General features: G+C 36.0%; 2 protein-coding genes across 3 annotated transcripts; both read right to left on the reverse strand.

The window, feature by feature from the left end:
* Window positions 1-1142: 1142 nt before the first annotated feature.
* LOC149193811 (uncharacterized) lies at window positions 1143-12519 on the reverse strand. 2 transcript variants are annotated; one of them, XM_089406979.1, is made up of 4 exons: window positions 12324-12519; window positions 1854-1940; window positions 1668-1760; window positions 1143-1494 (listed from the first exon to the last, which is right to left on the reverse strand). In XM_089406979.1, exons 1-4 carry the CDS (start codon window positions 12465-12467, stop codon window positions 1297-1299), a joined length of 522 nt encoding a protein of 173 aa, XP_089263105.1. In that variant the 5' UTR covers window positions 12468-12519; the 3' UTR covers window positions 1143-1296. The 2 variants fall into 2 exon arrangements, with proteins under 2 accessions (XP_089263105.1, XP_089263106.1); XM_089406980.1 differs by lacking the exon at window positions 1854-1940.
* LOC149193812 (pentatricopeptide repeat-containing protein At3g22690-like) lies at window positions 12484-13359 on the reverse strand. The gene is made up of 2 exons (XM_089407444.1): window positions 12925-13359; window positions 12484-12741 (listed from the first exon to the last, which is right to left on the reverse strand). Exons 1-2 carry the CDS (start codon window positions 13357-13359, stop codon window positions 12484-12486), a joined length of 693 nt encoding a protein of 230 aa, XP_089263570.1.
* Window positions 13360-15255: the final 1896 nt, after the last annotated feature.

Here is a 15255-nt window from a genome sequence, read left to right on the forward strand (position 1 = left end):
TAATGTTACATCATTTTGAGCATCCAAATTTGCATTTATATTTGCATCTTATGTTGAGTCATGTGTTGTGTCCACCTTTGCATCTTATTTTGTGTCTAATGGTACATTCAATTTAGAGCCATTTTTTACGTCTACTTTTGTATTTGTTTTTACACCAAGTTTTGCATCCAATTTTAAGCTATTTTATGCCCCTTTTTGCACCATTTTTTTGTGTCTACTTGTGTCCAATGTTGCACCATTATTTACACCGACTTTTTCATCCAATTTTGCATTTTTTTGGTGTCTAGTTTTACGTCGTTTTCACCATCCAAATTTGCATCTTTTTTGCCTCATTTTGTGTCCACATTTGCATATAATTTTGTGTCTGAGTTCGAGCCTAAATTTGCATGTGATTAGGAATCATTTTTTACATCCAATATGGCATCCTTGGTTTCACCTTTTTTCAGCCCCATTTTGCATCTTGTTTTATGTCTTTTCTTACATCTTTTTTTTTTCCTTTTTTTGCACCCAAGTTTGCATCCCAAATTTACACCATTATTTGCATCATCATTTGGCATATTAATTTGTAACGTTTTTTGCTTCTTTTTAACGCTCAACTTTGCATCTTATTTTACATCTAGTTGTTGTCTTTTTTTGCATCTAATTTGGTGCCCATTTATGTGTCCTTGTTTTTGCCCAATTTGATATCCTTTTGTATGCCATGTTTTGTTCCCTTCTTTGTGTCAACTATTGCACAATTTTTCACTTCTAATTTAAAACACTTTGTATGTCAATTGTTTGCATTTTGTATTAATTCCTAGTTTAACATCCAATTTTGCATCCATGGTTACATCTGCATTTGACTTCTTATATAGAGTATATTTTTCTTTACATATATGACCCCCTTTATAGATTCATAGTGAAATATATGATAGTTTCTAAATATCATTAAAGCAGATATCACAATTCAAAATCATTTGTAAAGAAATTTAAGAGAAATTGACAACATCCATCCAAAAAAATAACAATGTGTCATTAACAATTTTCAAAACATGTATAAAATAGCAACATAATACTAATAAAATCAGTATTATTTTTAATCAAAACAAGTAAAATTCAAATATGATTAACAAATCAAAATATTTCATGAATATCGTTATTCTACGATAAATTAACAACATACATAAATCAAACTCATCGTATGATTACAAAATCAAAATGTCTCATTGATATAGGGTAAATTCACAACACCCATCTAAACATAACAATGTCATTCTACACAATAATTTCTTCATAAAAAACAATGCATGTGCATGCCTAGCTACCACCACCAAGATCATCCTCATGATCATCTTGACCATCCTCATTACTCTGATCCACATCATCACCAACACCGCAACTATCATCATCATCTCCTCCTTCACCACCATCATCCTCATCCTCATCCTCATCATCTCCTGATATATGTTGAACATAATTTGGATCATCGTCTTGGCAATCATTACCTATAGCATTCTGACAAAAAAAAATCAATATTACATGTTAGTATTAATTACATAACACAACGCATGTTTTTGTTATACAATGTTAACCATAAAATGAGGTAAGATATAATATCTAATAGTACTAAAAAATAAAATGAAAATATGGTTTAAAAGTATATTGGAAATCCAACTAAAATTACATACCATAGAGTCCATCCAAACAACAAATTCAACCCATCTCTTTTGCTGCAGCACCTCCTTTTCCAAATGATTTGGAGGTCTTCCATATTTTAGTTCCTATCAATCAGTAAATAGGGAGAAATTAGATAACAATGACTTTCTTCTAGTACAAAATTTATTAAAAAAATATCACATGTTTAATATACTTACAAAGGTTGTTATCAGTGCTTTTAAACCTTTCTGGCCACTACGATGAGTGACTTTTGTCTTGGTTAACCTCGCCTTGGATGCCTTGTCCTTAAACATAAACCAATTCAATTTATTTTCACACAAATACATGTCTAAGATACTTATAAGTATTAATACATTCTAAATAATGTTTAATGAAAAATTCAATACCTAAATGCTCTCATTGTCGGCTTTTCTTTGTGCATCCAACTTCTCATATGATTTTACAAGTTCTTTCCATACTTTAAAAGGTATGTCAATAGGTCTTTGTTTCAGTCTTTGATCTTGAGGCATTTTTTTAATTTTTCTTGTTTGGTTAAAAATTTTGGTTAAAAAAAACCGAACAAGTAATTCACATCAATGGCATGGGGACTCTATGGATATGTGTAAAAAAATGGCTATAAAGAAAACATCCAAAAAACATATGAGCTCTCCCTTTGATGGTCACTTGGGGCATATGGCTGGAAAGGAACAACTCCATTTTTGAAAATCAAGGACAATCCTTTCTCAAAGTCCTTCCTAATATTTGCTCCAAATGTCTTAAAATGAAAAACAAAATTCAAACGTCATCCTTAAACATCTCCCTTAAATATAATGTTGGACCATAAATTCTTCATTTTTATTGTTATCGGCTCTGGAATGATTTTTCTATATGCAATTATATAATGAAATATGTGTGCACTAATGAAAAAACATTGAGTTTCATTTTTCATAATCACAAACAATGAAAAAAGAATCACACGTAACTAGCATCATTTTGGAAATTTTATATTTATTAAAAATCTTTAACATGTTTTCCTCCCATATCTCATAAAAAGGTGTGAAATTTTTTATATACTCTCCAATAAGCACTACAACAAAACCAGAGATTTGGAGGTTTTACACTAAGTTTTTCAACATCGAGCTTACTAGGGCTTGCACCACCGGGGTTATTAGTAAGAATCTCATGAGGTTTGCATAGCCATGATTATTAGAATCAAAATAGTAGGATTTGCACTAAAAAACAGTTCATAGTGCTTTCCTGCTGGGGAGAAAATCACAAGTTCAACTTCTGCAGTGCAGAGCAACGAGAGCTCGTAAGCTTTCTTCAGCAATCCACCTACGTTTGGAAAATGTAGCCTACCTGCTGGCGATGTTCTCAATCCTCTTCCTCTGCATCTTTCCCCTCACTATTCTTGTATGTCCTCTTTCGTTTTTCCCTCTAAACAAACCCTCTCAAATTGAGAAAGCAAAACAACTCACTCGATGAGAATCCGAATCCAATTATCGCTTCTAACAATAACCCAATACGATACCAAAAGTGATTACACAAAACCTCATTGACTCTTCATTTGTTTGGAAAAGAGCCAAGCATAAACTTCTGACGAGGGTTTCCGTCTCAAGTCTGGCTCGCAGGACGTCGCTTAGTCAATTGCGAGAAAAGTTTTCCACCTGCCTGTCACATACGGTTTGTCACACTATATATTAAAATAAGGTTGATCATACTAACAATAAGGTTGTATAGTGTAAAAGGAGGGCTCTCCTGACTACATTTGGTTGGTTTATAGAAAAGATTGCTGGAATGTGTAATGTGAATGCTCTGCTAACTGTTTTTTAAGCATTTGGAAGTATTAAAACCCCCTAGGATAATTAATGTAAGACCTGTTAATTAATGTGTAAAGATGGCTATTGTCCTTGGGCTACCTTAGCTGTTCGTGTTTAGTGATCTGTGGTATTATGACTCCTCAAGTCACTATTAAACCATGAGAACCATGCCCAGGCAGACTAGTGTGACATTGTGGATGAGAACCAAAACTAGACTCCTATAACCTCCTTTTTCATCCTTTAAATTGCAGAATTAACTGACTGTTCTAGTAATCGTTCTTGAGCACCTGAAGATGTGCACCCTAAATAATAAGAATAATACCTTGTAACATATGAATAGTCCATCCTATGCATGTAGGATATGCACATGAGGTCCAATAAAATCACTAACCAGAATACCAGGTGTTATTAAAGCCTCTACAGGTTGATATATATGAATGTTACAGTGTGCAGGAGTATGATTCAATTCCATACGAAAATACAAAACATCTTATAGGATTTCCTTATACCTCATAGGCAAACAACCATTGTCCCTTCTATAGATGAGCAGAATAAGTGCTTGGTTCTCTACACTAAATAAAGACAAAGTATAGTACTTATTGCTGACAAAATAGGATTTAAATCGCGGTTCAATTGCTTGACATTCAGCTGGTCACAGAATTGTAGAGTGCATAATCATAAGTGATGTTGCGAGCCTCATTGCTCAAAGTCTAAGGGTCTTGCGAGCCATAATCACAGCCATGTATGGAATATCTTGTGATTATGGCATTTTATGAGGTCAATTCTTGTGAAGACATTTCAGTTTATAATAAATTTTGAACCTCAACAGAGTTTTGGCAAGACCTGGCTGAGCTAGGACATCAACAACACAGCTGATATGAATGACATAATCTAGCCTCAAGAGGGAGCCTCTTTTGTTTCATCACTCTAACAATCTATGAAGTGGTGGAAAGCATAACAACTTCCCCTTGAATATGACACCTAAACTGAGTACAAATCCTAAATGATGCAGCCTTTGGTGCATGTCTCTCAAAGTATCGATATTTCAAATGTTGAAAGCTCTTGTGCCCATTTGATATGCATTCGATTGCAGTTCCCCTGAAGAAAGAATCTTATAAAGGTGAGGCCATGGCCAATATGTTAGCCATATCCATTGGAGTTGCCATTGCTTGACAACTTTAGTGTGATCAGTCCCACCATGATTCACATGGGCTTCTACTCAACACTGGCTGTTGCTATTGTAAGAGTCTTCAAGCTCGTTGAACCCATAGTATTGATAAGTGTATTCTTTGGGTCTCTGGTTTTCAAATTCTGCCTATGTTTTCCTCTCAGTATCATTATTTCAAATGCTGAAAGCTCTAATTCCCATTGCTGTGTATTTGATTGTGGTTTCCCTGAAGAAAAAGCTTATAAAGGTGAGCCCGAGGCCAATATGTTGGCCATATCCATTGGAGTTACTATTTCAGCTTATGGGGAGGCCAAGATGAATGCATGGGAGGTGATTCTCCAGTTAAGTGCAGTTGCATGTGAGACTACCCAATTGGTTCTCATACAAATTCCACGAACATCAAAAGGGATTAAGTTGAATCCCATCACATCTTTGTTGCTCCTTGTTGTCTTGTTTTTCTCAGCACCCCCTGGGCCTTAGTAGAATACCCATTTCTGATAATCAGGGTCTCTTCCTTTGATTTGGATTACATGACATTTCTGCTTGTGCCTTGGCTCTTAATCTTGCAGTGTTTCTTCTGATAGGAAAGACTTCAGCCTTGACTATGAATGTTGTTGGTCTTGCAAGGACTGGCTGCTCATAACATAATCTTTGTCTGTAATAAATGAAAAGGTTACAGTCATAAACTTGAGTGGGTGTGGACTGGCTTTTCTGGCTGTCTGTTACTATAATCATTTGAAACTTCAAGCTCTCAAGTCCAATGACAACCAACCAACGTACCTCAGCAGTGCAGCTGATGCCAATGATGAAGGAGAAGGTTTGATAATGACGAGTGGGAGATTCTCAATCAGAGATTCAGAACCAGTAGAGAAAAATCAAACTCAAGCTTCAGGATTAGGTATTTAGATCATTAATATTGTCATGTGCTAGAGATTACTATTCTTGGATTGGCTCCTCTATGCCCAGATCTATTTGCAGGGAACAGGCCAGTCATTCACAGTGAAGAAGATAATGACAAGATTAGTGTATAATGATGGACAGGATGGTGCCATGGTGCCAACCTAAATCTCAAGTAAGGAGACATCTGTTCATCAATTTGTCAAGAAGCATGGCCTACAATTCAATTGCTCTAAGCCTATCACTTCTTCCACCTATCAAATAAATTGTTTCCTGTTTGTTTAGTTGACTATGGTTCTAATAAATATACTATTGTTTGATGTAAAAAGACAAAACAAAACAAAAAATATGGAAAGTTGTGACCCCATTTTCTAACTACAAATTGAAATCGGATTACCATAGTGACCACCTCTGCTTATTGGAATCAAAAAGGGGGTGGGTTATGCACAATCCTCCGTATCATTTTCTATTACCAGAGATAATTAAAGCCACCCTAAACTCAAGTCTTAACTATGCTGATAGGGTGTTTGGGGAGGGGGATCCCTTACCAACCCACTATAATCTGCACAAAAGCATCCTAAGAACATATGCAAAATGCTCTCCTATCATCTAATGTCCAAGCAAGGAAACTCTTGAAAATATTATCTCTGCTCTGCTGAATGTAGGGCTAGTCTAATAGGTGGAAGGTGCCATACTCTGGATCAGTCTGGAGCTGGTTTAGCCCTAATGGGTGGAAGGTGCCATACTCTGGATCTGTCTGGAGCTGGTTTACCCCTAATGGGTGGAAGGTGCCATACTTTGTATCTGCAAAGTATCTGTCTGGAGCTGGTCCATAACTCGCTCTGATTATGTATGGCCTAGTCTAATAGGTGGAAGGTGTCATACTCTGGATCAGTCTGGAGCTGATTTACCCCTAATGGGTGGAAGGCGCCATACTCTGGATCTGTCTGGAGCTGGTCCATAACTCGGTCTGATTATGTATGATCTGTAACCTAATATGGCACAACCCCGAACAGGCATCAAAGATGTTGATTGACCACCAAGGCAGAAGGTTGAGGTGAGATCCCATCTAAAGTTGGAAGGAAAGAAACTATGGATAAAATCTTGGCTGCTCCTCTGAATCCAGGGTAGAATAACAGTTAGGAAGTACCCTGTGTAAATGATGAAACAACATAGAAATGCTCCCTTAGTGCTTCCAGATGTATACCAATTAATGAGCATTCAAGTGTTATTTCAAATATGAATCAAATTTGAAACAATGTCAAAATTTTCCAAAATTCAAGAGAGTAGTCCTGTAAATGAAATCAAAGTTTAGATTCCAACATACAATGGTCAAACTAGTGCCAAATAAACACATTAATGATGTTCAGATATGACAGAAAGACACCAGCACCAAAGCACAAGACTATGTATGTAAAACAATGCATCCACAATAATAATAAAAAAAAAAATAAAAAAAAAAATAGAAGATATATACTAGTTCCAAAACAAGAAAGTTTACATAACAATGATGCAAATAAACCCCAAAGTTTGATCATTCAGGACGTTAGCATGATCTCAAGAATTCTGCAGTAAAAGTTAGTACTTGAACTCCTAGTAACAGAAGATAGAACCAGTGTGATGCTAGTATTATTGAGTGGATGTTTGGGCTGTTATCAGCACTGATTTAGTTTTGGATATACCTGAGATATCAGTCATGCAAAAATTTTCAAAAAGGAAACGTTTTGACAGAGCAGAGTGTGATCTGGTTGCAGAGTAGCAAACCTTGTTCATAGATTCCAAAGGGCAGAGAGATAGGCTTGTTCATGCGTTAATGTGAGTCTTTAGAAGATGTATCAAGCTATAAAATACCAAACCCATCATGAATACTTGCAGATTAGAATAATGTGATCTCAAACTCCAGACATCGAACTTCAATAACATAGATCATTCCAATTATATTAGTCAAATTGTTCACCTTGTTTTGGCATGACTCTGTCCTTGGAGATGTTCTCTGTTGCTAGATTTATCAGAATGATTGCAAGAAAGCAATGGAAACAGGCTAAAAATTAAACTGTTTATGCAGTCAATTGTTCCATCATGAAAGTGACTTGGAAGGCGTGGATCTCATGCATTTGAATGTTATGATGAGCAATAAATGATTATTATGCCATTTGTGTGTTTTATCTCTCATAAACAGATTCAGATCTGAAAAGAATTAGATTTGTAGCCCTGAACGTCAAGCAATTAGGGCAGAATTTATTCAACTTGCCAAGCAAGTTGTTCACCTTGATTTAGGGTCGACGCTTCTGTAATGTGTAGATCAAGAAAATGGTGCAACACTTACCCTAAATCCTTAGTATGTGAACTTACACAGGAACTAATGGAAATTTCAAGCCTCCTGCAAACAATTCTGCCTAAGGATAACGCAAATGACAAAAAGGTAATTTGTATCAACAGGATGACCAATGTCAAATATTTTTTTTTGGGAAGATTAGAAAACAGCCAGTCATGATTTTGGCAAAACTGAAAAATCAGTTGCCAGTCAGAAGATGCATATATTTTTGCCTAATTAATATATACATTTTTTTTCTTTGAAAAAAAAAAAAAAAAAAAAATATTATGTAGAATATTACAAGAAGGAGCATAGGTTATCAATAAATGGATTCCAGCTATAACTGTGAAAAAAATTATTAACCTCGGAACCATTCTGCAATCACAAGAAATTAACATAAAAGCCACTTATCCCTGCCTGATAAATAAAATAAAATAAAAAAAAATTAAGAAAAATCTCATCCAAGACTTTCACAATGAACTCTAGGAGCAAGAGTAAATCAAATTGAAATTGACCAGCCTCTACTTTTTTCAATCTTAGAGGAAGTACTAAAGAATTTACAAACCGTTTCTCTGTTTTAAACATCTTATACACTCCAAGATAATTGAAAATTATTCCATTTAACCTGGGATATAGATCAGGACAGACCAATCCTGTAAAATACAATAGCAGTAGATTGAATAAACCATTAACTTGGGGAGGATGAAAAGAATATTTAGTTCCACAGAATTCTATAGAAAGAATAGGAAGTTCCACAAAATTGTAAAATAGAATTCATGGAATGCTAGATGACCAGTCTACAAATCACTTTTATTTAGCTTAGTTTATTTATTAGTGAAAAGTAACCTTAACTCAGCTGCAAACAGTTGTATCTTAGGCAACTACTCTCCATGGTCAGTCCAAATGGTGAATAGAATTCATACTTGCAATGTTCAGAAAGGTTCAAATCTCATGGGGATTATACTGGCCTTGACTCATGAGGACTTCTCACTCTATTCAATGAAGCAAAATAACTTGAGACAACTGCAAGCAACTAACTTGTTTCTGCCTTTCTGGAAAAAGTAATTGAACTCGAATTGTACCACCTTGCTGCAGCAAACACATAGTTAGAAAGCTATGTCGCACTGGCTTTGGGACGGGGGGTAGCAGGGATGGTGGGTAAGTTTCCGGAACCACCAGAGTGCACCCCCAAATTTTTCAGGGGACAGAAAGTTGGAGATGGCAATAATATATAAATTATTTTATATATTATAATAATAATAGTAATAGTAATCATAAATATTTAAAATTTTGAAAATAATAAAATATTAAATATAATAATAATAATATTTTTTTCTTAATTCACCACGATAAATATAAAACATTTAAATAAATAAATTCCAATTGCAAATAAGAAACACTGTGAATAAGAATTTAAATAAATTCAAAGAGAAAATTTAAATAGATCCCAAAAGCCGCCGTTGATGCCCACCCCCCTGACACTGATAAAGATTATAAATACAGTCAGGGATAAGAATTGCAGAGGAATAGCAAGTATTGACTGAGAGTATGATGCACTGGAGTCTGTGAGTGCCAGCGCCGCAGAAAGGAATTGCTGAGAACAATTTTAGAATGATATGCTGAGATGACAGGTAGGATTTAGAAAATTAGAAGCAGGTAGGATTTAGACTTCAGGCAGGTGCAGGGATGGATTTAGGTTATATATATCTATATATATAGATATAATCTTGAACTGTCAGTAGGTTCAAGGGTCAGTTGACTGTCCCAGATATTTTTGTGAGGGACGGATTGGGAATGCCCTAGAAGTTCCCATGTCTCCCATGATGCCCCCAGCTATTCTGGGACATTCCCAAGCCATTTTTAAGTCCCCAAAACACTGGAATGCAGGGTACAAGGGATTTGTCATCAGGCACATGTTGACTCTCCATGCAACATAGTTGGAAAGTAAGAGAGATATGGGAGACACGAGTTGAAAAAAAAAAAATTAAAAAAAAAAGAGTCTGAAGTACAAGTTAATTACAAAAATGTAGATGAAAGTAAGAATGACCAAAAATTCTTTCAGTACGAATGACCAAAAACACTCCAGTGGTATTTCATTAAAGAACATAAGTTTATTATTTTGAATCCTGACTGTCTTCTCCCATATAATCAACTTCTAAAAGGTTAAAAATTCCTCTAATGTTTAGCAAACAGACAAGTTGCTGAGTCGAGAGAACAAAGGAAGGCAAGTAGCATCTGTCTCCCTCTCAACCCTGCACATCCTACCCCGCACCTAGAATGGTTTCGCTTACTGTAGAGGAGATTCTGTAGCACATAAACAAAAAACTTAAGAGCCACCCTTATTGTCTTTAGCATAAACACTCTCAATAACGAAAAAGAATTTGACTTTGTGTTTAAAATGGCAAATGCATGATGTAGAAGTAGTTTTAGATAAGCTAACTCTAGCTGCTTAGTACTTACTAGATTAGGAATGACTGCCACAGGTTATTCATGGATATAAATTTTAAGATAATGTGTTGGATAGCAAAAGGTTAGAATATGATTTTTATTAGTATATTTGTTGTACTTTGAACTGCAGCATTTTGCTTGGAACTGGATACAACTTACGCTTAATTAATTAAGATAAGCTAACTATAGCTGATTAGTAGAATGGGGACGACTTTCAGTGGTTGTTAATAGTAAATTAAAAGTTGGATGAAAAAGTGTTAGAATGAAACTTTTATAAGTTTAGGTTTGTTGTACTTTGAGCTGCAATATTTACTCAGAACTGAATAAAACTTATGCCTGATTAACAGCACATGCAACAAAATATTCAATATGAACATATAAGGGTTTAAACCAGGAATTTCAAGTAAGGAGATGTTAAAGTCCTCTCTTTTTTTGAAAGATGTAAAGCAATGAAAAATATAGCACATACTCAGAATCAACAGGGGAAACCATTATTATCCTCATTTTGTTACAAGTTGTATTTTAATAAAATCTTAATTACCCCAAAAATCAAAGCATGCAGCATGAAACGATATTGAAGACGACTGTGCTGAGATATTATCTAAACAGCACTGTTGAATGAAAAGAGATTCAAACTTCCTAATGCCAATCATTTTTTGGGAATGGAACCTAAGCAACATTAAGCTAATTAAGACTCAAAATTTCTGTATTTAAATTTCATAGACAATTTAATTCCTCCAGAGCAGATGGCTTCTCATTGACTTGAAGTGTTTTGAGCTGTATTTTTCACTCAATTTAGGTTCAGCGAGTCATACGATTAGCCCTTGTCACATGCCAGCCAGAGGTCACAAGTTCAAACTGTGCAGAATCAGCAATTGCAAAAGTAAACCTCTCAACGAGCCACTCAGTTCTGCACTTCAACATGTTACATAACACACAAAAGTTCTCGCATTATCTAGAAGCGTGATGATTCATGTTTACAGCCCTAAATTTGATCAACTTAGCAAATCGTTAACAACAAAGACTCAACGAGAACCCTTTTAACATAATGCTACAATTCATTTGAAGGTAAAGCTCAACCTACATGCATAAAACTTCAAATAACATAACAATCAACCCTCAACATAGCATGATAGCCCTTTACACATGCCAGCCAGAGGTGACGAGATCAAGCCCTGGGGTCACCGATTGCCAAAGGCAACATCTCAATGACCTAACAAGTTATGTTCTTTCTGCCACTGTGATCAAAAACTTCTAGGATTTTCTATCTAGCGACTTCATTGATTATCTGTGAAGTTAAGACAGGCTATCCTGATATTTGAACTTTTACCCATGGAAATTAATCTTTCATTCGAAAGGAACACTTCAGTGATTATCTATGAACTTAGGACAGGCTGTCGTGATATTTTAGTTTCACACACGGCCATAGAGTTTTGCTTTTAAATGAATACCTCATTGATTATCTCTAAAGTTAGGACAGGCCGTTGTGATATTGGAAGTTTTAAGCATCGAACCGCGCTTTGCTTTTAAAGAAATTGAAATGCTACGTCGGAAGTGATTGTTATCGGGTTTACAGATCCAGTGTAAAAAACATTGGGATTAAATGTTAGAAGTCTAGGATGTAGTGATTTCATGCATTATATTTTTTTAAGTTAGGACGGGCTTAATAAACCTCTAGAATTGTCTAGATGATTAAATCATCGCCTAAATTTGATCTGCATAACTCGAAGAAAACCATTTTGGGCAAAAAAAAAATGCAATTCATTTTAAGGCAAAGCTCAACTTCCATGCTTGAAACCTGAAATATCATAACCTGTCCTAACTTTACAATTTATCAAAGAAATCACTACATTCTGAACTCATCAAGAGAACTAACGCTTCGCATTTCATTTTTGAAAATCATTCGTCACAGGCTATCTCTAAAACGCAACAAGAACCTCTTTATCGCGAATTCTTTTAAAGGAAAAAGCTCAATTTTCTTGAAAATATAAATAACGCAACAGCATGCCCTAACTTGAAAAATGATCCATGAAATCGGTACCTGGGAAGCTTGAACGAGCTCGTCCAGGGAAGCCGGAGGTGGCAGCTGCTGCTGCTTCTGGCTGTGATAGACCGCGCCCAGTTTCTCTTTAACTCCATGTTTGCTGAGTGAAAACCCTCGCAGCTTCCTCAGAGAAGACTTCATTTTCGCTACAGAGATTTTATGCTTCAGAAACAAAACCTCGAATCACCGTCTTAAAATGTAGAAAACCCCCCCGTCCTGAATCTGTCCGAACTCCATTACGCAAACCTCGCAATAGCCCCTCTGAAACGGTCAAGACATTATTGAGGGTCTTGGTATGAACGAGCATGCTGAAAATGCTCTTGGGCTCTTTTCTCAAATGGAGCACAGTGGCGTGAAGCCAACCTACATCACATTCGTGGGTGTTTTTACTGCATGCAGTCATGCCACAACATCTCTGTCAAGACATTTTGTCAAACAATAGACGTGCCATTTCAATACTTGCACATTTCGAATAGAGATCTGTGAGGGAGGTATCTACAAAGATGTTGATCTCAATCTCATTTCTAATCATGTAACTATGCACACACTTACCTCGTTGAAGAGCTTCGACCTATGTACATGCTCGGAGAGCACTAACCATAGTAACGGGACCCGGTACCACCTCCTCTAGCAGCATTTGATGGAAAAGCGTCAATGCCTCATAGGCATGTCCATTCTGAGAATATCCAACAATCATAGAGTTCCATGACACCAAATCTCTCTCACACATTTTGTTAAACACTTGGCGTGCGTTCTCTATACTTCCACATTTTGCATATAGAGCAAGAAGGGCGTTCCCCACAAATAGATTGCAATCCAATCCGGCTCTTATTATAAAATGATGAACCTTCATCCCCTTCAGAATAAAGGGAAGAATGAGTTCATCGGGCTGTATGCCTTTCTGCCGCATTTGGGAATAGAGTAGGAGGGCTTCCTCACAGGGTCCATTCATGGCGTACCCTCTGATGGGCACATTCCATAAAACACAGTCCCGTTTAGGGGAATTTTCAAAAACCAGTCGTGCATAATTCATGCGGTCGACTTTGTATAGAGGTTTATTAGTTTGCTTAGCAAGAAAATATTTCCATGAAACCCAAATCTGAATATGTGTGTACAAGCTTGCAAATATGAAGCCACACCTTCGTAAGTATCAATAACGGCGTTTGGCTTCTGTGTCTGTTTCTGTTTGTCAGTGGTTTTGCATTTAATGGTAGTGGAAGCTACAGTTGGGCTACGACAATGGATGAGATAATTGCAAAGCCATTAATTTAAGTAATTTGCAAAGCCATTAAGTTAAGTAATGACCTTGGCTAACCCAAATATTTAATTAGAATTTAAGCTCAAACACAACATTAGAAATGAAACCTTCACTCTAGATCTAAGGATATAGGGGTCAACATTGGATATTGGATACAAGACAAGGTGATCAAATGTATCTCTTGGACTAGCATTTTTTACAAAGGAATACAAATTTTAATGCTTATATTAACATGTATGTATAATATAATAATGAAATAGTCACTCTTTAGTTCATGGATAAAAGTGTTGGTGTGGAAGGAAATCTCGAGGGATGTGTCACTATAGTCATAAAAATTTCATTTATTGTGGCACATGGAGAACTTATTAATTGGGTGTAGCTTTAAAAATGGATAGGAGTGTTATCCTCCCCACCTGACTGCAATTCCTACAAATGACATATTTAGTGATTAATGAGTATATTGTTGTAATAATTTTGAACCCTGTGTTAAGAAATCCCTATGCAATCCAATTTAACTTATGTACCATCCTCAAAATGAGGAGAAGTCATTTGTGGGTTTCCTTAGAATGTGTATTTCAAGGAAGAATGTGTACTTTGTCGATATGTTGAAAGGTTTTACGGTCTTTGTGTTTTAGTGTACCATGTCATGTTTGGCATTGAGCGTTGGGTGTGTTGGAAGCCAACTCTTGATAAACTCAAATACACTTGTCCTAAGGAGGGAGTTGGGGTTTTAAGGTTCTCTGGTTGTAAAAGCTTTCAAAGTCAATGTTTTTCATCCTCTTCTTGCATATTGCAGCCTCAAGGCCATTCGATGAGTTGGTGGTCATGCTTAAGGTTTTCATCCTATTCTTGCATTGTGCTTAAGGTTGATTGGTACCTTGTTCCATGAATTATGATCAACTTTGGGTCCTCTTTCAGTAGACACCTCCTAGCCACAGTATTAAAGGCAACATATTGGTTTCCTTTACTAATTTTAGCTTGTAATAAATTTAGATGTAATGGTTGTCACACGCGTTCATATACAACTACCTCATAACAAAGCTAACACAAGCACTTCTACCCATGCCTACATCACATCACAGAGGAGGAATCAATCAATATTATTCAATATCCCGCATTCGAGTATCCCTCCTTTGAGGATTCAATCCAACATTTATGGAGATCAGGTCATCCATTTACAATAACTAGCTTTGCCATATGGCATGTTCATATTCCTATTGTCATGGCCGAAAGTACCACCGACATATATCTTATGCAATACGAATAAATAATTAGAACGCCTCAATGGATGCAATTCATCCTATAATGCATAATGCATATATTAGATAACCTGAACCATAGGCTCTACCGTTTCAAAACAAAATCATTTATCATACATAATCAATAATCCGTCTGCCACAGTTGCATGACACGTTAACATGTGTATCTTAGGGATTATACACAATTAATCAGAAGTGCAGCATTGGATGCATAGCACAAATAACTTGTACCATAGTTTATACAGTCGAGCCTTAACCACAATTAACAAATTTGCATAGCGGCTCAAGCACGACTATTCACTATCTTAACAAAAGACAGGTTAACACCAATTCTACATAAGATCCACATACTGTGACTGTAATTAGAATTTCATTTATGTGCATCCATAAAATCATCTCATTAACGCCACAT

This window comes from Pinus tabuliformis, chromosome 2_2, assembly GCF_031772625.1.
Source record: "Pinus tabuliformis cultivar Carrire ecotype Pingquan chromosome 2_2, CPIR1, whole genome shotgun sequence".
NCBI lineage: Eukaryota > Viridiplantae > Streptophyta > Pinopsida > Pinales > Pinaceae > Pinus > Pinus tabuliformis.

Coding starts and splice junctions, on each gene's coding strand:
- LOC149193811 (XM_089406979.1), bottom strand. CDS start 12,467: ATGAAGTCTTCTCTGAGGAAGCTGCGAGGGTTTTCACTCAGCAAACAT. Junction 1,941..12,323: donor AGCTCGTTCAAGCTTCCCAG/GTACCGATTTCA, acceptor TTTATGTTTAAG/GACAAGGCATCCAAGGCGAG. Junction 1,761..1,853: donor AAGCACTGATAACAACCTTT/GTAAGTATATTA, acceptor ACTGATTGATAG/GAACTAAAATATGGAAGACC.
- LOC149193812 (XM_089407444.1), bottom strand. CDS start 13,359: ATGAATTATGCACGACTGGTTTTTGAAAATTCCCCTAAACGGGACTGT. Junction 12,742..12,924: donor TACCGGGTCCCGTTACTATG/GTTAGTGCTCTC, acceptor ATGTCTTGACAG/AGATGTTGTGGCATGACTGC.